The following is a 22,678-nucleotide window of genomic DNA, read 5'->3' as shown; positions in this document are numbered from 1 at the left end:
TTGTGGCGTGCCTGGATGAGCATTCTGCTGCCTGGAGAGGCATCTGGCTCAGCCATAGGATGCACATGGCACCCAGTTTCCTGCATCCAGCTTCCTCTTCTATGACATCATGGTGGGGGGTGTAGACGTCCCTAGGACTCATGCGTGACCTGGTACGGCACTGAATGTTGCTGATACTGAGGTTTTGTGCAACTGTAGATGTCTCCCGATTAGTATTTTATTGACAAAAGCATATTTTCAATTTGTGATGTTGCTGACTTTTATTCTTGCAGTCTTATTTCACTGGAAATGATGAGGCAGGTGGGGGAAAGCTTATGTAAACTTGGAAAATAAGATCTTTATTTACATGCAGAACTAGAAATAAAATTAAAACTTTTTTTTTGCACTAACTTCTAATAAAACACATTGCAATAAAATCTTGTAGCTTCTTTCAATTACATTAAAACTTCTATTTTTTTTTTAAGGTATTAAATGGGAACCAGATGAGAATGGCGTCATTGCGTTTGACTGTAGAAACCGAAAATGGTAGGTGACCCATTGCACAATAAAGGCATTAACCCCTTCCTCCCCCCAAAAAAATTTAACGTAACAGAACAATCTGTTTCTGTGTGATTCAGGTACATCCAAGCAGCTACCTCTCCAAAAGACGTAGTGATTTTAGTTGACGTAAGCGGGAGCATGAAAGGACTGCGTCTGACAATTGCAAAGCAAACTGTATCCTCTATTCTGGACACCCTGGGAGATGATGACTTCTTCAACATAATTGCAGTAGGTTTGCCTTTATTTCTGCACAGTCTTCTTTTTAAATTTGTTTTTCCTGGGTCACCTTGTAACTGGATTCACCCAGACATCCGCTGGTGGTCTCTGAGGGGCGGCAGCCCATAAGATGAACTCATTTCTGCGTCCAATCAATATTAATTTAAGTGGCAAGTTGAATTTTTGTAAACTCCCTTCAATGGGCCCCATTGACAAGCACCCCAGTGATCAACACAGCAAACAATACTCTACTATTTTAAGGACAATACTTGTTATTCCTAATACTGTATTGGGAAACACTTATGAAACAGCAATTGCAGCTGTGAAAATACAAATCATAATAATGCTGACATTTCCAGGCTTTGACGATTTATACATATACTGATTTAAAAGGGACTGTAAATACAAAAAGCTTCTGTGCTTGATTCTTCCAAGCTCTGTGGAATATATGGTATATATAGTTGATATACTACACATAGTTTTATGTTATCCTTAAGTAAAAGTTATATGTAATCTTGGGAAGTTGTGCCTGTCACCTCTTTGCCTGCTCTCTATGATATTTCTGGTCCTCTCCGAAATGAGTCATATTCATCGTGATGTCATACTTTACCCCCAGTGACATCACACATATTATTTGCCACCCATCCACACTTTCAAGCTGTTCTGTTGCGAGTTGAGATTAAATCACCTTAAGTTCTCAATATAATCCTTTGGCTCTAATACAGACGTGTCCACATACATCTGTCCCCCGTGTGCTACAAGTCACGCTGCACATAACGCGGGGTCTCTGTGTGACTCTGTAGCGCCACCAAGCTTCCTTTTGTGCGACTTTTTACCTGCAAATGCATCTTATTTGCAGAGGGATGCGAATAGGGCGCATAAGCAGCTTCTGATGATTAAAATGATATGCGGCATGCCTATATACTGTGTGTCACTGCGGCGTATGCGACACTGTAACGTAGCGTTCCGCATGCAGAGACACCCGCAGTGCCACACAGAATATAGGCATGCCGCATATCATTGTAATCAGCAGAAGCTGCTTGTGTGTCCTATTCGCATTTGTGGCCTTTTTCAAGGGATGTCAGCGTCAGCTATATTGGTCTGGAAAATACAAGCATATACAGGAACATTAGAAACCCTTCCCATACCCCCTTTTTTTTCCTATCCCCTCATCACCACACACCATTGTCTGCGTCTGTTCACAATTTCCACACACACATCCCCTCCCTCTGTAGTTCATATCCATACCAGTCTGTGTATGTTGGGGTTCTGTATATACAACTACTAGCCAGGTAACTTATTATCTTTTTTGAGAATTGGATTTAATCTGATTATATGAAGATATGTATTGATACATCATATCATGATATGCTAATTTTAGAATATTAAATAAAATATATATCGATTTGACCATTATTTTGTCCATTATCATTAGTTGAACTGTACATAAAGATCTGACACACTGGTCATAGCTATAAGATTAAAGGCACAAGGTTGAGCGCTGGGTATCCTCCTGATATACATATTCGGGTACAGATAGCTAACAATACCAATAAGCCTACACTGACGGATTTCTGTATAAAGTTGATTAGTACATAGCTGACTGTATCCAACTCTTTGAACCGACTGCTCTCACTACTATTATTGCATGGTAGCAGTCAGTGAGTCTGTTTTTAGTTCCATGGCAACACTGCTAAGTGACTTAAGTGTGACATGTTTAGATACAGTTAGTTTCATCATGTTCTTCAAACCGTGTACGTGTTATGCAGTCATTCCTGTTTTCATATTATATTATTCCAAGTGCAGTGATGTTGCTGACTTTTTTTCTATACATAAAAATATTTTTTTACCATTGAAAAACACACGTGTGTGCGTGTGCATGCGTGTGTGTGTGCACATCGGCTGTACTTGCTGAGAGGAGCAGGGGGTTATGCAGGCCCAGGGGAGCCATCTGATAATGTAAGGTTGCAGATGTATCATGAAGAGCAGGACTGATTACTATACAGAGACAGCTCTCACTGTGTATGGTAATGTACTGGGCATACGGACAAATTGGTTTCTGCATGTTTTGTAAAACTACCTGGAAGTGCTATGTGCACACAGTTGGGGATGGTTATCTCTGTTGAGGTCATGCATTGTTAACAACAACTTCCAACATGGTGCCCTCCACTAAGATGCAAAGAGAAAGTCATTACAAGCATGTGTTTTAGCTCCTTAGATTTTTCTTTGCTTCTGGTATGACGATGTACATTAGCATGGTCAGGAGATAACAGCCAGACTTGTGGGACAAGCGTGAACATATGTACAATACTAGTACTGGGAAGCATTTTGGCGGCTTGGTGTTATTCTGTCACTTGAACTCATTCTACCGGGTTAAGCACCTGTGCACATAGCACTTCCAGGTAGTGTTACAAAACATGCAGAAACCAATTTGTCCGTATGCTCAGTACATTACCATACACAATGGACACAGAGATGTACGCCAATGAAATTGCAGCTGTGATTTCACACGGAACGCAGCTGTGAAAATATGCTAATCCAGGGGCGTTTCTAGAGAGGAGGGGGCCCGTGTGCAGTCTCCCCCTCCTCTGCGCCCGGCGGCCGGCAGAGGGGCCCCCTCCTCTGCGCCCGGCGGCCGGCAGCGTACTGAGCTGTGCTTGGCCAGTGCCGGAGTTATAGACTCTGGGCACTAGAGTGTGCCCAGAGTCTATAGTGTATGCACAGGACACCGGGAAAATAGCTGCGGCAATTTTCCTGTCGTTTTACAGCGCCGGACGCCCGCGCCAACATGGGACTCCGGAGAGGTAAGTAATATTATGGCTGCAGGGTGTGAGGTGCGGGGCCCTCTGGACCCAGGGGCCCGTGTTCCCCGCACACCCTGCCCCCATTATAGATACGCCCCTGTGCTAATCACTCACTCGCCGTCTAGTGCTTAGAGAAGCTCAGGGAAAGCATCTCACATCCGCTGCTCATGCATAAAACCGGAAACGTCAGAAACATTGAACACAGTTCAGGCGGCCATCAGCCTTCTGAGTAGGTTTAAGCTGTCGCAGACACAGCAGGTCATCAGGCATGCAGAGGGCTCTCCTGCTGTGAGCCGGGTCGCAGTGGCTGATTTTATGGACGCCCATAAATTGATGTTTAAACGGTTCGACACGCCTGCGTTTTTCTAACCATCCCCCGTTACCTCCCCAAACAGTGACTACTTGACACATACTTTGTGATTGAATCCACTGTGCAAGAGTAATCGCAAAACAATCACTGCACGTGCGCACTGCTGCTTACACGCATCCACAATGGCTAACAATCGCTAGATCTAGCAATATCGGCATGGCATAAGTCTCTGAAGCAGGCCCTCCGTCATACCAGGTGACCCCATCAAGTTAAAGTGTTATGTTTTGTTGCATATGTTTGTTTTATCCACCCAGAAATATAAAGAATTATTCTTCTAAAATTATTTATATAAATTAGATGTTGAGTCCTGAGATATTGTATTTTCAAACTCATCTCTCAAGACAGTTGGGCCCAGAAGAGGGCTGGTTGGGCCAGAGACATGGTGGCATCTGCTTATTATACTTGTAAAAAGTTTTTGATAAAGATCATTTATTATTTATTTTAACAATATAAAGTGATAACTATTATGTTTCAAAAATGTTGTAGTAGAATATATTGTTTTATGCCATGTCAGATATAACTTTAGCAAGTGCATTTGTTAATAATCCATTTATGATATATCTCATTTATTAGAATGGTCTCTGTATAGTATTGGTCAATAGTGTGGTCCCTGTATTCTACATCGGTCAATAGTGTGGTCCCTGTGTATATCAGTCACTACAATGGTCCCTGTACAGTATATTGGGCACTAGAATGGTACCTGTAATGTATATTTGTCACTTGAATGGTCCCTGTATTGTATTGTATATCAATTAGTCACTAGAGTGTAGGGGTCACTACTTCATCAGATGGGGCTTGTAGCTTTTTATAGCTTTTTGGCATAACAATTTTTCATATATTTCATTGGCTATTTTAACCACACATTTTACAAACCATGCCTACTGGGTTTTGTTTTGTGACAACTGTTTTTCCATTGCAGTGTGCTAGTAGAAAAGCCGGGGCCACATACTTGAGTCTCCCCTTCTGGCTCAAAGTTGCCAGCCTGCCCCTGGCCCCGGATCCAAATTTAGCAGGGGGGCAATAATGGGTGGCCATAATGACATTACACACAAACAGTCCTGTTTTCTGTCCGGGTGTATCTAGGGGTCCATCCTCCCCTGGCAAAGTAAGGGCCTGAAGCCCCCCCATATTTTAGGAATAATTACACTCTGTGTAATGTAATTAAACTTAAAATAGAGATTAATTCAATATAAAAAAGCGCCATATTAGAATGAGTGGTGCTGACTGATACCCGGCATGTGGCGTCCCGTCCTGTGCTGCCTGAGCTCACCTACCATGCAGCCCCAGCAGATAAAAGGAGGGAACTGGCTTACTGGAAGATCCCACTTTAATGTGAAAGTCCGATTTTAGTAGTGTTTCATATGTCAGTTCTGGGGGCTACTGTCACCGGGGGGGTCATTACTGTGGCATAATGTGTAAGGGGCCTTACTGTGACATAATGTGTAGTAAGGGGCATTACTGTGGCATAATGTGTTGTAAGGGGCATTACTGTGGCATAATGTGTTGTAAACTGCATTACTGAGGCATAATGTGTTTTTTTTTTTTTATTGTGTGTTTGTCTTACGCCAAATTACTGTCTTGCCCCGGGTGATAGAAATCCTAGTTTCGACCCTGGTGAGAGGAAGATAGAGAGAGTGGGAGATGAAGAGATTGAAAGAGAGGGAGAGAGAGACATGGAGGGAGAGAGAAGGAGGAAGACAGAGAGGGAGACAAAGAGAGAAGGAGAGAGACAGAGGGAGGGAGGGAGAAAGAGGGTAAGAAGGAGAGAGACAGAGAGTGAGGCCACAAACACACACTACCTGTTTCAGCTTATTATGTTCCTGACAGGGGTGCCTGTACACTACAATGGGTAGCCGGCAATGATTGACGATCTGTAAGCCCCACCCCCTGTGCTGATAATGCCACAACTCACGGGTTTATGGGTAGGGGCGGGGCCTTACACCGTGACATGCCCATCCGGAGGCCCCGTCCTCTACCCATGCACCTACCAATGTGCGGGTCCCCTGGGCAACCGCCCCGCCTATAATCCAGCAACCTCTATTAAAATCTCCCAGTAGTCACCAGTCACCAAATGGAAGAGATAAGGAGAGGGGTCACTGGGTGCAGCTGTACAGATTTTGCTCTAGTCCTCTTCTGTCAGGGGGAAGGGGGAGAGGCGTGCTGGACATCTGATCCTCTGCCTGCTGTGGCAGAGAGAAAGTCTCTACAGCTCAGCAAAAGTGGAGAGCTGCCCTCCTCCGCTGAGCTCAGCTGTACAGGCTTTGGGACCTATTTACTAAGGCCTCTATTTACTACAATCCGCATTTGTAATGCAGATTGTAGTGTGATATTATCGACTGAATTCGCATTACACAGGGATTTACTACAGGGACAGAGCTTGCGATAAAGCTCTGTCCCTGCGAATCCCCTCCGCACACTAGTCATGGTATTTTCACAAAAAATACCATGACAAAGTGCCCACGCATGCGCCGACCGGCCGCCACTACTACCCCCCCTGGCGCTAAGCCCTGCCCCTGTCATTAAGCCCCACCCCCGCAATCACGGACCCCCCCCCCGCGATCCCCCTCCCTTAATTCCACTTACCTGCAGTCATCGGTGCTCCGGTGATATCTTCCATGCCTCCGGTCAGCTGATTTCCCATACTGCACTGGAACCCGATCACCTGATGACCGGGCCCCAGTGCAACATGGGAGACCAGCTGACCGGAGGGGAGTCATCACCTGATCACCGGACCATGGAGTCATGTAAGTTCATTTCTTTTTTTACTTTTTTTTTTTTAGCAGAGATCAGCTTGCGGTCTGTTTAGACCACACAGCTGATCACTGGGACCAGCTCCAGGCTCTGCTCTGCCTTTTAGAGCATAGTAGGAGCCCGGATAACGCCATCTCCAGGTGGCGTTATTATCACAGAGCTTTCCCCAATATTTTTTTACAATTTATTTTTAGTAACTTTGGTCAGATCACATTTCCCATTACAATTATGGGAAATGCGATCTGATTACTAAAAATAAGTGATACTTATGGGTGGGAGTAGAATTTTACGAATTCTACGCCAATTGCCCTATAATAACTATAGGTGATACTAAAATAATGTGAAAAGGGTATGAAAACACCCTTTTTCACTTTATTTTAGTAAAAATAATGTTAATAAATAGAGCCCTAAGCCTTGGAGAAAGATAAATTGGAGATAGATAAACTACCAACCAATCAGCTCCTAACTGTCAGTTTACAGGCTGTGTTTGAAAAATGACAGTTAGGAGCTGATTGGTTGGTACTTTATCTCTCTCCAAGGCTTAATGAATATACCTTTTTCTCTCTCTCTGCCACTTCCTGTGACAGTAGAGAGACATTGGCTGATACATGCTGGTTGGAGGCTGAGCTAATGCAGCACAAGTATGAAGCAGGCTGAGAGAGAGACTCTGAGAGCACATACAACTTCAAGAGGCCAGATTCTTTACTGTGATGTACACTACAGTACAGGCTCTGTTCCACTGCCGGTCATACTATATATTGATAGGCAGGGGAGCAGAAGCAGCATCAGAAAGCCTGTACTGTGTCTCATCACTCATACAGTCACACTTTAGCTGCAGGCACTGATGCTTCTGCTGCGCTGCTGCTGGTCATATAGTGGACTTGAGAGACCATTGCACGTACGTTTGACAGAACCAGGACTGCCACCAGAAATGTTATGGCCCTGGACTGATAAAATAGGCATCCACACAGCTCTGTATGAACACCATCAGAACGCATGCATGGTGCAACTCGGGTGCATGCGCAGGAAACAAACAGATACATCGGCCCCCACAGGAAAAAAAACACATTGGCCTGCAATTTAAAAATATAAAACACAATGGCCACCGACAGGAAAAAAAAACACATTAGCCTACACAGGAAAAAATAAAACACATTAGCGTCCACAGGGAAAAAAATAAACACATTGGCCCCAACAGGATACAAAAACACAAACTTTGGCCTCAACAGAAAACAGACAAACACATTGTCCCCCACAGGAAAAAAAACACAGTGGCCCCCACACGAAAAAAAACCCACACATATTGGCCTCAATAGGAAAAAAATAAAACACAATGGCCCCCGACAGGAAAAAAAACAAACATTGGTCCACACAGGAAGAAAATAAAACACATTGGCCCCCACAGGAAAAAATAAAACACATTGGCCCCCACAGGAAAAAATAAAACACATTAGCCCCCAGAGGAAAAAATAAAACACATTGGCCCCCACAGGAAGAAAATAAAACACATTGGCCCCCACAGGAAAAAATAAAACACATTGGCCCCCACAGGAAAAAATACAAACATTGGCCCCCACAGGAAGAAAATAAAACACATTGGCCCCCACAGGAAAAAATAAAACACATTAGCCCCCAGAGGAACAAATAAAACACATTGGCCCCCACAGGAAAAAAAAAATAAAACACATTGGCCGCAACAGAAAAAAATAAAACACATTGCCTCCCACAGGAAAAATAAATAAAACACATTGGCACCCACAGAAAAAAAATAAAACACATTCTTCCTCACAGGAAAAAATAGAACAAACATAATTGCCCCAGACCCAACAGAAGGCTGATCTGTCTGCAGTACTTGCCCACAAGCCATGGTCATATAGGCAACAGCAGGGCTCCCAGGTGGTCAATCTCCCACCCAGAGGCATAGCGAGGAGCGCCCCAAGCAGGCATATGCTATAACGCCCCATCCTCCAGTACAGATTTGTATCTTGAGACTGGGAGCAGCCAGATTGTGTTGCTGAGATGCAGAATGTGTACACGAAGGTCAGCACCCATTATGAGGGGCATCCTATTACCTGCAGTAATTTGCAGCCTGGAAAAAATGGGCTTTTATCGCGATAATATCCAATTATAGCCCGTTTTGTTCGTGTGGAAAATTACAGTTTCTCACCCGAAAATATATAGGATCAACGAAAAGCCGTGGACCTATGTACTTTTGCAGCAGTGATCTCTGCAAAAAAAACTTACATATCAGGGATTTGGTTTTGCATGCCTGAAGCAGGCGAAACAAAAAAACCCTGTTGAGTGCTGGCATCGAGGCTAATTGGATAGCCCCATCAGCAGTAATTAGCTGAGGGCAAATTGCCATTTCTAATAGGATGCCGCCCTAAATGTTTAGTGTGTGTCCTGGAGGCCAGGGAGGGTGCTGAGGGGCAGGACGGGTGATTTATGTCCCTTTGGCTGAGGGACAGGTAGTGTAGGTCTTTTTTGGCTGGAGTGGGTAGTTTTTGTCTATGGGGCCAAGGGGGTTACGGCGGGCAGTGTATGTCCCTGGGGGTGGGGGTTGGTAGAGTGGGGGCTACTGAGACTAGTGGGTCGGGGTGTAGGGTGGGGAGTGTAACCCTTAGGCTGGGAGATAGTTTAGGTCTATGTGGACAGGGGGGTAGTGGGGTGGGGATGATAGGGTGGGTAGTGTATAGCCCTGGACTGGGGGGGTACAGTATACTTAAGAAGATGAGGGTAGGGTGGACAAAGTATGTCCCTGGGGCCAGGGTGGATAGTTTATGTCTCTGGGGCTGGAGGTGTAGAGTGGGTAGTGTATGTCTCGGGGGTCGGGTGGGTAGTGTATGTCCCTCTGGCTGGGGGTAGGGTGATAATTGTCGGCGGCAGCTGATAGTTGTAGTGACAGCAATGATCAGTCACCTGCTGCTGCCTTGTTGGGGAGGAGAGGAGCAAAGGTTATGCTGGTGTGGGCGGGGAGAGAGCCAGACAGAGCACACAGCAGAAGCCAGCGCTGGTGGGGCTTATGGTCGCCGCTGCTCCTGGCAAACAGCACCCGGAAGTGCCCACTAAAAAAGCAAATGACAGCTTCTGGTTTGAGTTCCACAATGGAACCTAAATTCCAGAATCACTGCAGCCGGCCCGGGAGACGTATGGATCTGCCCTAACAGGCAAACAACCCTCTCTGTCCGGGCCTGGGACTCTAGTCCCGACAGCCCCCGTGATGGCGTCCGTGGACAGAACTGCTTTGTGATTCTAGAACCTGGTCAAAGGTGTCACCTGTGGTGAGTACCATCCTGGCCAAGGGGTAGACATGCCCCTGTCCTCACACTCTGCATTATTGGGTCAACTTTTGCACATTTGGGGGCATATGTATCAAAGCTTGATGTGAGATAAATTTGTGAGATATATATGACCAACCAATCAGCTTCTAATTTACATTTTGCAGACTATGTTTAAAGAAATGATAGTAAGGAGCTGATTGGTTGGTGATATATATCTCACAATTTTATCTCACATCAAGCTTTGATACATACTGTATGCCCCTTAGCATGATATTACAGCTTATGTTATTACCATTATAAAAATAACTAAAATAAAATAAATAAAAATGCATCGTATGGTAAACAGTCTGGATGTGGAGTGATTTTTTCCAAATAAATATAGCAATATGCAAAATAACGGAACTAATCCAATAGTTATAAGTAAAGTAAAGTTATTATACAGATGTGTCAATATACATTTACTTGCTTGCACGTAAAACAGCCCTTCTAGACGCGTCATGCCGTCGCTCTGTGCTCATGCGTTATGTTTAACACGACTTGTAGCGCACAGAGGCAAGATGTATGTGGACACATTTGTATATATTACATACCAAAATATTTTTACACACGTGAATATTATTTCAAGTGTCATACATTTTTTAACCTTTTTATGACCAATGTTAGTTTGCACTTTAATAACTGGAAACATTATAAAAAAATTTTATCAAAATTCTCCAACACTATTTCTAATTATGCAAATTTGATATAGTTTATTTTTTTACAAATTGTACAGCACTCATTTGAAGCAGTTTACATTATTCATACACATTCCTCTTTTTCAACATTTTATTTAACCATATGAGACCGTGAGAAATGATCTACCATACTTTTAGCACAAATAGATTCAATGTAAAGGCAGTCACAGCCTGGTGCAACCTTCATTTTAAGGTGCAATCTATAAACAGTATAAGGAAATAAATGCCAGTTCGGCTGGCCATAAATATTTACAATGAGGCAGAACATAATAAATAAGTTTGTTTCTTTCTTTTGTGAAATTTTGCACATTTTTTCCACAAATTCATTATAATTCCAGATAGATCCATATATTATGTTCTGTCCTTGTTTCTTAAAATATTTGTGTATTATTAAGAAGGCTTCTTACAGCCCAGGAGAACCAGTGTATGTGTTTTATATTTGTTAACTGTTTAACATTTGCAGACTATTTTACGCATATAAATCCCTACCATTTACACTATAAGCTGTAGAGATACTTTAACTGCTTAGTTAAGTCAAATATCTCCCTTATTAATCTATAATTACCCAGTGTGTAATTACTGGGAACATTATTATTGGGAGTCATGATAATGAAAATGCCATATCTTTTAAATTTTATTAAAAAATTTTAACAAAGCCAATTAAAATTTACATGAATGATGTTCTTCCGTTATAGTAATTAGTTATCTGGGTAATTAGGGTAGCTAAACAAATCAATGTAATGTCTAATTATAAATATCAGATTCAGAATTGTCTAAGATTACAGACTGTATCATCCTACATTAAAAGCATTTACTGTATGGATTAAAGTTGTGTTATGATGCTGCGTATATTTAATTACTGTGACTTGACATTTGCAGCCAGGTTTCCCTTAATATAATTAATATAATTTCATTATTGCTATTTGTAATAGAATAGTTTCATATGACTGTGACAATGTGAACATTTTTCCTGATATATTTTGCATTTTGTAGGGACACTTGAATTGTTCTGTAACTTTTTTAACTTCTTACATTAATAGCCCATTGATAGGCAGTATCCATGCAAATATTGGTACAGGCCACAAAATGTCTGCCTCAATTCTAGGTAATGAGTTCACTTTATCTTTTACTATAGCAACAGCTGCAGAATGTTGACTGAGAAGTTATATTGATAGGACAGTAGGTGGCACTGTATCTTAAGTTGTCCCTGTGTAGTCTTTCTTTATTGTGATAGTGTATATTCTCCTAGAGTCTCTTCCTTGCTATGAAGTTTACATGTGCTGGTCACAGTAAAGTTTATTCCACAATCTTTCGGCCAGTGTTCGATGTTTGATGCTGCAACAGTTTCAAACGTCTAATTAAATATGATGCATTTGGAGAAACATGAAACTCATTATATGGAGGATTTGGCATGATCTTGTACGTCTATCTGGTGAATGAGTTCTTATAGAACCGTGAGCTTTATACCTAAACACTAAACTGCCTATCATCTGATCGATTTGAGAATGTTGCATAACCAAACTAGAGCAAAACTAGATATCTTAAACTTGAAATAAATTCACAGTTACAATCAGTGGCATTATTAGGTCACAATTTTTTTAAATCAAATATATTAATGAATGAGTGGTCAAGAAAGCATTGCAACTCCCAGCTCCAGCCATATATATAAATTACAATTGGGAGAGGACATACGTCCCTGATGCAACCTGAGCTAATGACCCCACTCACCCTTACCTGGCATACAACTACTGAGACAACCTCAAAGAAATAGCCCAGGTCCTCTCTCAAGAACAAAGATATCCTGCCCAAGAATGGAAGGGTTCCCCGCAACCAAGGACAGATTAACAATGGAGTGGGTGGAGCCATAGCTCCAGGTCTCCACATAAAAAATAGGCCCATCATCACCATGATGATGACCAACTGCCTAGCTAGTCAGACAGTCACCCATAAATTATAAATATTACAATTGTTTTTCTAGTTTTCTCACAAATGTATGCATTTTTTCTATTTTTATTTTTATAAAGACAGTAGGGATTATAGTGTATGGGGTGTACACCCAGACTTGGCTCTATTCACACCCACACAGCCATGGTTAAAACTCTTACCTATCTATCTATCTATCTATCTATCTATCTATCTATCTATCTATCTATCTATCTATCTATCTATCTATCATTATTTTCTTTATTTTCTTATATAACATTTATGTTAAAGTAAACATATCTTACATTGTGAAATGACATATCAGCAGATACAGTTGATAACTGATGGAGCCACAGCTCCAGGCCTCCAAATAAAAATAGGCCTGATGATGATGACCAGATGTCTAGCTGGTCACATGGTCAGTTTAGCGAGGTCAAAAAACACCTGCTGGATGCATTTTAAGATTGCTATTGATCTATTTATTATTATAAGGTCATAGTCGTGCCCTTATATTAAGGCTGAATCGTAAAAAAACAGAAATCTCCATAGAGAATTTCCGGAGGGAGGGCTATGGTGTTTAAGGGGCTATACTTCAAAAGCTGAAATTTGGCATGGATGGGTAGAAATGTCAATGGCAAAAAAAATGAGGATTTGGGAGTAATCTAAAGTTCCAACTGTCAGTTTTTTCTGACACTCTCAGTTAGGACCACTTTTCTGCTGTTCTCTATGGGGGATTTTTGGGAAGGCATAACTGGGGTTTGTTTTATTAGGTAGCTCTTGTTCCAGGGTAGGGCCTTTTGGGGTTCAGGTAATTGAGAAAGTTACAGTTCTTAAACTATTACCTCACAATTGCACCATCATAGAGATAGGAAGATTCAATTTGTTGCACAGCATCAGTAGGAGCCTCCAACAGGTGTACTCACTATGACTTCACACGGGTGCACCAAGATGGCTGTCCAGTGCAGGCGTTAGAGGTGGATCGACCCAGCATTGGCAGTAGGCGGAAGCGGGGACACGGCAGCGGTGGAGTGGGTGTCAGCGGGCATCGGTGCGAGCTACAGTGGCGGCGGTGATGGTGTGGCCTGCGGGACCCAGCAGCAGTGGCGGCGGGACCCGGCGTCTGTGCTGGTGTTGGCGGCGGGCTTGGATCGAAGAGGATCCAGTCCCTGCCAGACATTCTGCTGAGTTAGGCAGCGGAGCTCAAAGATGGCCACTGCGAGCCAATCACGGCTCGTGAAGTCATCGCCTCGCTCGTCGGCTGGCTTATATAAGCCAGCGCGAGGAGGCGGCATAGCAGTCCAAAGGGAGGAGAGGTAGATGTGAAGATCTCCCGAAGAATGAAGATGCCGGAAATCCTAGTGGGTGGCGGCCATGTAAAAAAGCTGACACAGGCTGCCGCCCACTAGGTGAAGATGCCGAATCCCTGGCAGGTTGGCATCCACCAGGCGAAGTTGCCGAAGCCCTGGCGGGTTGGCGCCTGCCAAGCGAAGACGCCGAAGCTGTGATGGGTTGGCACCCACTAGGCGAAGACGCCAAAGCCCTGGTGGGTTGGCACCGCCAGGCAAAGATGCCGAAGCCCTGGCGGGTTGGCGCCTGCCATGCAAAGACGACGATGTACTGGAGTGGCGGTGGCCATGAAAAAGAGCTTAAAGGCTACCGCCCCCCAGGTGAAGGGGCAGACAAAATAAATTATTTTAAAAAGAACGGTGTAGTCTATTCATTTTAATATTTCTTTTACAGGTGTACTACAGGTACCAGTGGGCCCTAAATGCCCCGCACGCTGGTACTTGTGGTTCTCCAAGTACCAGCATGCATGGGAGGCTTGCTGGGACCTATAGTTTACCCGCAAAAGGCAATATTCTTTAAAATGCACCACATTACATAAACATAAACCACACAGGGGTGCCGGGGATAGCCTCGGGCTATCAGCCCAGGCCTGGGTTGCCCTGGAGACGGGGACCCCTTTATTGGGTGGGTCCCCAGCTCTCCAAGGATCCCCGGCCTGGGCTGACTAGTGGCCAGGAATAATGCTTTGGCTGGGGGACCCCGTGAAAGGGCTCCACTGGCTGTGGTATTACTCCCCGCTAGAAAAAGTACGGTGCTGGTTCTGGACAATACAGGGGGACCCTACACATTTCCCCCCTTGTATTTCCAGAACCAGGACTGGCTCAGAGCAAGATGCTGGTTTTGCAGAATACGGGGGACCCCTACATTGTTTGTCCCCTGTATGTTGGCAACCAAGACTGGTTCTGATTAGCCCGGTGCTGGTATTGTTAAATACAGGGGACCCTTATGTCATTTTTAACCTTGTATATTCACAACCAGGACTGGCAGTGGAGAGCCATAGGCTGGTTGTGCTTTAGGGGGAGGGGGCCACTTTACACAACCAACCTGGCACCCACCCCCAAAACACCTCCTGTGTGCCGGCCTTCCTCCACCTGTGCTAATGTACTATTTTGTTGCCATTCCCCCCTGCAGGTGGCCTAGTTTGCTCCTCCAAACCCTTATAGTTAATACATTTTAAAAAAGCAATGAAATTCCACAGACAATAAACCTTACGGTTTCACATGTCCCATTAAGGCTTCTGACATGATTTGAAATTTCACAAAACTTACTGCATTTAAAAAAGCAATGAAATTCTGATCATTAAGGCTGACGCCTTAATGGACGTATTCCTTGCACAATACAGATATGGTATTCCATCACACCCTGTGGTTACCTGCAGATTCAGCACTCTCACAGAGTGAGATTGCTGTCACTCACAAAATGGTGGAGCTACTAAATCACAGCATTGTGTGCTCATTGGAATACCCCTGCGACTCCCATTGCCTAAATTACACTTACCTGCAGTTATCGGGCCTCCGGTGATGTCCTCTGTTGCTCCGGTCAGGTGACAGTCCATACTGCACTGGACCCAGTCAGGTGAAGACCGGGCCCCAGTGCACCATGGGAGACCAGCTGACCGGAGGGGAGACATCACCGTAGCCCTGATCTCCGGTCCCTGGAGTCAGGTAAGTTTTTTTTTTTTTTACAGTGAATCAGCATGTGGTCTGTTTAGACCACACAGCTGATCACTGAGGCCGGCTCCGGGCTCTGCTCTGCACGTTATAGCGGAGCAGGAGTCCGGTAACCGGGGGAGATTTTATTTTTAGTAACTTTGGTCAAATCACATTTCCCATTACAATTATGGGAAATGCGATCTGATTACTAAAAATAAGTGATACTTAGGGGTTGGAGTAAAATTTTACGAATTCTACTCCAATTGCCCTTTAGTAACTGTAGATGATACTAAAATAATGTGAAAAGGGTGTGAAAACAACACCCTTTTTCACCTTATTTTAGTAAAAATAATGTTAATAAATAGAGCCCTATGTGAGATAATGTGTGCATGTGTGTGTACATGTGTGTGTACATGTATGTTTTAATAACATTTTACTTTCAATGGTGTGTGTGTGTCTTGTGTATATTTTAAAATTTATTTTGCTTTGGAACTACAGGTACCAGAGGGCCCATAATGCCCCGCAAGCTGGTACTTGTGGTTCTCTAAGTTGCTGGGTCCTTCAGTTCCGCAGCAAAAGACAATATTTTTACTATCATCATATGCACCACACTATACACAGTCAACCCGACACCCACCGGCCAGGGGATAGCCCCGGGTTACAACCTGGGCCTGGGGTGCCGTGGAGAGGGGGACCCCTTTATTGGGGGGTTCACAGCTCCCTAAGGATTCTTGGCCTGGGCTGACTAGCAGTCAGGCGTGATGCTTCGGCTGGGGAACTCGGTGATGTAACAAGTCACTAGGGGGCCTATGTATTAAGCCTTGGATAGAGATAAATTGAATGGAGGAAAAGGGCAAAATTTACTAAGCGGCGGGTTCTAAACCCCGGCGGTTTGGTGGTGGTTTGACGGCGGGTTCTAAACCCCATGGGTTTGGTGGCGGTTTGGCAGTGGTTTCTAAATGACAGCCCTGTTCTATTTTGTTATAAAATTTGCTTTGACAGTGGTTTTGCAGCGGTTTTGGCCTTAGTAAATCTGCGGAGAGCAAAACTGCCGCCAAACCACCACCAAACCGCCGTGTTTAGAACCCGCTGCTTAGTAAATTTTGCACATAGGGTCAAATGTAACAGGGCGAGAGTTTAGAAAATGTGAGAATTTTCTCACACTTTTTAAACTCGGCCAATGTAATAGAGTCCGAGAACATGCTAACTCACATGTTTTTCAGACTCAAAAATCTCTCACGATTTAAACTATTATCCAAATGTTTTCCCATTTTGAAGATACAACTCAACCAATGTAATAGAGTTTAAACTCTCTCTGCTAAACTCACACATTTTCTAAACTCTAACACCATTACATTTGGCCCAAAGCACCAACTGATCAGCTTCTAACTGTAATTTTACAGGCTGTGTTTGAAAAATGACAGTTAGGAGCTGATTGGTTGGTACTTTTGCTCCATCCATTTTATCCCTCTCCATTTATCATTTAGTTTAAAATAAGCGTACATTACAAGATTAGTAGAAATATTAACATATTTTGGTGTTTATTTACTAAGCCTTGGATGGGGATAAAGTGAACAGAGATAAAGTACCAGCTAATCAGCTCCTAACTGCCATGTCACATGCTGTCTTTGAAAAATGACAGTTAGGAGCTGTTTGGTTGGTACTTCATCTCTGTTCACTTTATCTTAACCCAAGACTTAATGAATAGACCCCATATTTGATAACTAACTCTACAGAAAGTCACATGATCAGCCTATTAAAGTTATAAACCACATCTGGCCTGCATTTTTCACCACTACTCTTTCTCTCTCTCTCGCTAACATTATTTTCATATAACATTTACACTGTAGGTTAAAATAAGCATACCGTACATTGTAACATTTCATATCAGAAGATACAGTTACCGTAATAACTGACACTTCTCAACAAAATGGTGGCCTATCTTCCAAAGTCTGTTTATGATGTAACAAGTCACATGGTAGGAATACTGAGGTTAAAAAATTACCTCCTGCATGCATTTTGCCATTGCTATCTATTTATAATCTATTTATAATCTATCATTTATGTTACAATACTCTTACACTACACAATCAGTAGACATATTGACAGATACAGTTGATAATAGCAAGTCACATGTTCAATCTATTGAGGTTATAACTCCTATATTATCTGCATTTCACCAGTATCTATCTATCTATCTATCTATCTATCTATCTATCTATCTATCTATCTATCTATCTATCTATCATTATTTTAATTTCTAACATTTAGGTTAAAATAAGCATACCTTACACTGTGACATGTCATATCAGCACATACAGTTGATAACATCACAAAGGCTGTTTATGGTGTAATAAGTCATAGTCAGTATACTGAGGTGAAAAATTATCTCATGCATGCATTTTACCATTGCTATCTATCTATAATCTATTTATAATCTATAATTTTTACAGTAGCCTACACTACACAGTCAGTAGACATATTGGGTCTCCTGGCCCTGAGTAGATGTATTGACGGATACAGTTGATCACTAACAGTTCTATAGCAAGTTCAGTCTATTGAGGTTATAAATCACATCATATCTGCATTTCACCAATGATATCTATCTATCTATCTATCTATCTATCTATCTATCTATCTATCTATCTATCTATCTATCTAATCTTTCTATCATTATTTTCATTTATAACACTTAGGTTAAAATAAGCATGCCTTACATTGTGAGATGTCATATCAGCACATACAGTGATAGCTGACAGTCCTCTACAAAATGGTCATGGCTAGAATAACATACGATGGAGTCACAGCTACAGGCCTTCACATAAATATAGGCCCATCATCAGCATGATGATGACCAGCTGCCTAGCTAGTCACACAGTCACCCATAAATTATAAGTATAAAAATTGTTTTGCTAGTTTTCTCACACAATTATGCATTTTTTCTATTTTTATGTATTTAGGGATACAGTGGGGCTGATAGTGTATGGGGTGTACACCAACACTTGGCTCTGGTCACATCCACACAGCCATGGTTACAGCTCCTCCCCTTCCCAGTATAGACCCTTGAACAGTTTCTGCCACAGGCCCATGTGGCCTTTTACCTGGCTCTGCCCACAACTTTGCGCCATTGTGGCACCTGCAAGGGAAAAGTTTGAATGCATCACCTAATAAATAATGACATAAAAATATCAAACAAGTGTCACAAAAAATGGGACAGAGCAAAAAGGGAAGATGAAGAAGCAGCTTCCTCACCTCTTTATACAATCCCTTATCCCACCCCTTCACATTCCTATAAGATGATCCTTTCACAGCTCCCATCACTCAAACAACCACTATGAAAAATTACCCCTGAAATTACAGACATCCCTCCTCCGCAAAACTAGGGGCTTATGCTGCCTTCCGCTACCTAAACCTGCTGCGTACCTACTCCTTAAACATAATGTATTGTTTTAAGGTTTTCTTTTGTTAACTAGGCTTTTTTTGTACACAGCTTAGAAAGGTAAACTTCAATTGCTCTACCTCATATAAAAGGGGATTTATATAATAGACTCTGTCTCGTAAAGTGATAGATATTAGGTGCAGAATGTTTATAAATTGTTTTATGCAATTGAAGTATAATATATTCTCATTACTGTTGGAAAGTGTACTCAAAGCAAAGTCACTAAGCAAAACATTGTTTGAAATGTCCAGGACTAAACATTCTATGTTTTTTTTTGCTTCTTTGTCACACTGAGGTGTAGGAATAAAGCTTGATGATTAATGTGCTTCTCTTGTTAATGCATATCAACAGTGCATGACCAGCGAAGACGGAACAAGAGAGACATATTTTCACCCTTTACTTTGAGTGCAAGCCATGCAGTAAATTGCACATTGAGCATTGCTATGAGACTCATAAGTTAATTCTACCAGATGTAAAATGTTAGGACAATGGATTTGGAACAGTGTAGTATGTATAGAATGGAAGAAATGACACTTGGGAAAATGTGATAAATTTCTTTAGTGTTTACGATAACTTAAATGGGCAATTGTCGTCTACAGTCAATTGAGGCAGCCATTTTGTGGTTGATATCTGAACCTGTCTTCTCCTTGTCACTTTCCCTGGAATGCTAGTAGCACTAGGGACACTATAAAAACAATGGAATGTAAGTAGATACATAAATATTACAGGTATAGAATCCTTTGTTTGAAATGTCATGGAAATTAGATTTTTTTTCCCTGTACTTTGTTACACTTTACATTTGGTAACATGAGTCCCCTAATCATATGAGGAATGTGACTGCTATGATGACTAGAATTGATGTTTAAATCCAATCTGGTAGATTTAAAAAATAAATCTGCACAGTATCGTTGACTGTTTGATAAAGATACGTTTGTTTAAATCCTACCAGATACTTTGTTACAAGTAAGCCTCTGTCACATTGGAAGCATCCATTTTGCGAATTGAACTTTTAACTATCTTTTTTTCACTCACTGTTTTATTAATTAATAAGCTGCATTCCCATTAATTTTTGTTCAGCCCACAGAATGTCTTCTTAATTTCTTAGTAGATGACAAGACCAACCTCATAAAACTTTTTGCTATATTACTAATTATAATTTATATAAACTAACATATTAAATTGTATTAATGGCATTTACAGTACATTATTACTAGAATATCCATAGATTATGATCTCTGTCCACTGGCAGCATATATTTCACTGCACTTGTAATAGTCTTTGTTTTAATGTCTCTTTTCACAGTACAATGAAGAAATTCAATACGTAGAACCTTGTCTGAATAGAACATTAGTACAAGCCGACAGAAACAACAAAGAGGTAAGAGACTAATTGGGTATGAACATGTAAAATACATTAATGCCTTTCAACAAAACCACACAATAGATCTGCCAGTAAAGCAAAATTAAATCGACAGGCAAAAAAACTTTGCTACACAAGTAACTCAAATGGGAATGTTTTTTGTAACCTAAAATTTTAGAGAAACAATTTATAATGTTACGTTTTGTGGCACGGTGAGTTTAAACTAGAGATAAGCGGTTCGCTTTTGGCTCGGATCTTTCCGCCGAGTTTGGATATGAGAACGAAACAAAACATCATCTATTACGTTTTGTCCCTTTATTAGATCCAAACTTGGCGGGAAGATTCGAGCCAAAATCAAACTGCTTTTCTCTTGTTTAAACCTAATCATAGGTGTGGAAAAGGGGTGGGGGAGGCAAGGGGGCAACTCGTCCTCAGGGCCGCCAAGAGCCAAGACGGGCCCCGGTAATAGGGGGCGTGGCCTAATCTCGGGAGGCGTGGTCACGCCCCCTTGCCGAAAATAAATAAAAGATTTGCAGCGCCGGAGGGGGGCGCTCTGAGCCCCCTCAGCCCGGCGCAAAGCCAGGGGGGGCGCGATCAGTGTGATCGCTCCCCCGCACAGGCATAGGAAACTGCTGTGAGGGAGAGGGGGGCGGCGTCAGACCCGGGCCCCCGCCGGGCCCCTCAGGAAGCCCGGGCCCGGGTAATCTGTACCCGCTCCCCCCCCCTCTCGGCGCCCCTGCTCGCCCTCCCCAACATTTCAGAGAGGAGCCAGGAGAGCACCAAGTGCACTGCATTACTAGGAGCTGAGTCCCGTGAGATAGCACAAAAGGTCTCAGAGGCATGTGATGAGCTCTGATTGGTGGAGCTCATCACATTATTGTCTGACCTAGAGGAGATCACAGCAGCCTCATGGGAGGGAGGAATGCATCAGAGTCAGGCAGCTAAATGCTCAGGAAGAATGGGGCCCACTGTAATGAACAGAAGCAGTGAGGTAGTTATTATGTTGGATGCACTTATACACCTGTATGTAACATGTCTGGGCACCGCAGGGCAGGGGGCGCTGTTTGGGCCTGTCAATTTTCCTGTTTATTATCATTCTCACTTGTAGCTTCCTATTCTTTTATCCCCAGCATCTCCTGGCTGTCCCAGTAGTACCCCTATCTCTTCCCTGGCCCTTCCCCATGAAGCCATGGCCCTTTTTCAAGTGCACTATCTTATGTCTCTATTTAAAAAATGGGGTGGGGGCACCAAAAAGTCTAGTTACGGCTCTGCATACTACTGACACCTCGTATAGTAATAGGACTGAACAAAACCATATTAGATGTGCAGCTATTTATATCCTACTGACATTTGTGTGATTTTTGTGTTTCTTTTTCATAAGAACATTTTTTTTGCTGTTGGTATTTGGTTATTATAAGGTGCAGCCTGAGCATGTCTCCTCCTCTGGGTGTAACCAGCCCGGCATAGTGTGTAGTGGTGTCTGATAATAATTCCCATGGATGAAATGTGTACTGCACCTATTGTGCTAAACTTAGGCCCTCATTCATAGCCGCTCGTTAGCGGCAGTACGCTCGTTCCGAGCGATGTTCGCACATCTGCGCATGTGTACGGTTTTTAGTACGCATGCGCGAACCAGTCAGTGCGGCCGAAAATCGTTTGTACGCTATATAGCGAGTGCCTGCTATTTTGAGTGACAGAATGAGGCGTATGTGGGTGGTAACAGGGGAAGGTGCTTGAAAACGAGGGAGTGGAATTCGAACGCAGGCGTGCTTAAAGGTCAAAACGGGCGTTTTAAGGGTGTGCATAATTAATCCAGCAGCGTCATTGACCACGTCACTTGGTTTTTTTAAACTCAGAACTGCTCGCAAAATAGCAGTTGAAAAAACCAACCACAAGAATAGCGAGCAGTTCATACGCTGTACGATGTACTCGATTAATCTAATAAATAGCGGACATGACGTATGGTGCGAGCGGCCAGGGGGCGTTTTTATCAAATAAACGAGCGTATGTTTTGCTCGCTCGTTCAGACTTAGAGGTGTGAACAGACTGCAATGTGCGAACGGATCATTTGAATAGCCACCCCTTGTTTTTGAACGAACGACCGCAAATAGCGAACGGCTCTGAATGAGGGCCTTAGTGCTTTATTAGTTGTTGCATTAATTACCGCATTAGAGGGATTGAGAGTCTCTATGTCTGTGTTTAGGTGGAGTCTGACATTGTAGTTATGTGCATGTTCATGTCTGTACATAGGGCGGCCAGATG

The 22,678-nt window shown here is 42.8% G+C and overlaps 1 protein-coding gene across 3 annotated transcripts in view; it reads left to right on the top strand.

Moving 5' to 3' along the window:
* The window catches only part of CACNA2D3 (calcium voltage-gated channel auxiliary subunit alpha2delta 3), a 1,120,348-nt gene that overhangs the window by 523,171 nt on the left and 574,499 nt on the right, over positions 1 to 22,678 (top strand). For all 3 annotated transcript variants that reach the window (XM_088478672.1, XM_088478674.1, XM_088478673.1), the window contains exons 8-10: positions 465 to 525; positions 618 to 768; positions 20,360 to 20,434. In XM_088478672.1, coding sequence (XP_088334798.1) covers positions 465 to 525; positions 618 to 768; positions 20,360 to 20,434 — 287 coding nt within the window. The remainder of the gene's footprint in view (positions 1 to 464; positions 526 to 617; positions 769 to 20,359; positions 20,435 to 22,678) is intronic.

The sequence above is a fragment of the Taudactylus pleione genome, unplaced genomic scaffold (assembly GCF_031769625.1).
Source record: "Taudactylus pleione unplaced genomic scaffold, aTauple2 ptg000217l, whole genome shotgun sequence".
Classification (NCBI taxonomy): Eukaryota; Metazoa; Chordata; class Amphibia; order Anura; family Myobatrachidae; genus Taudactylus; species Taudactylus pleione.
The sequence above is the reverse complement of the archived record's forward strand: the minus strand, read 5'-3'. Positions and strand labels throughout refer to the sequence as shown.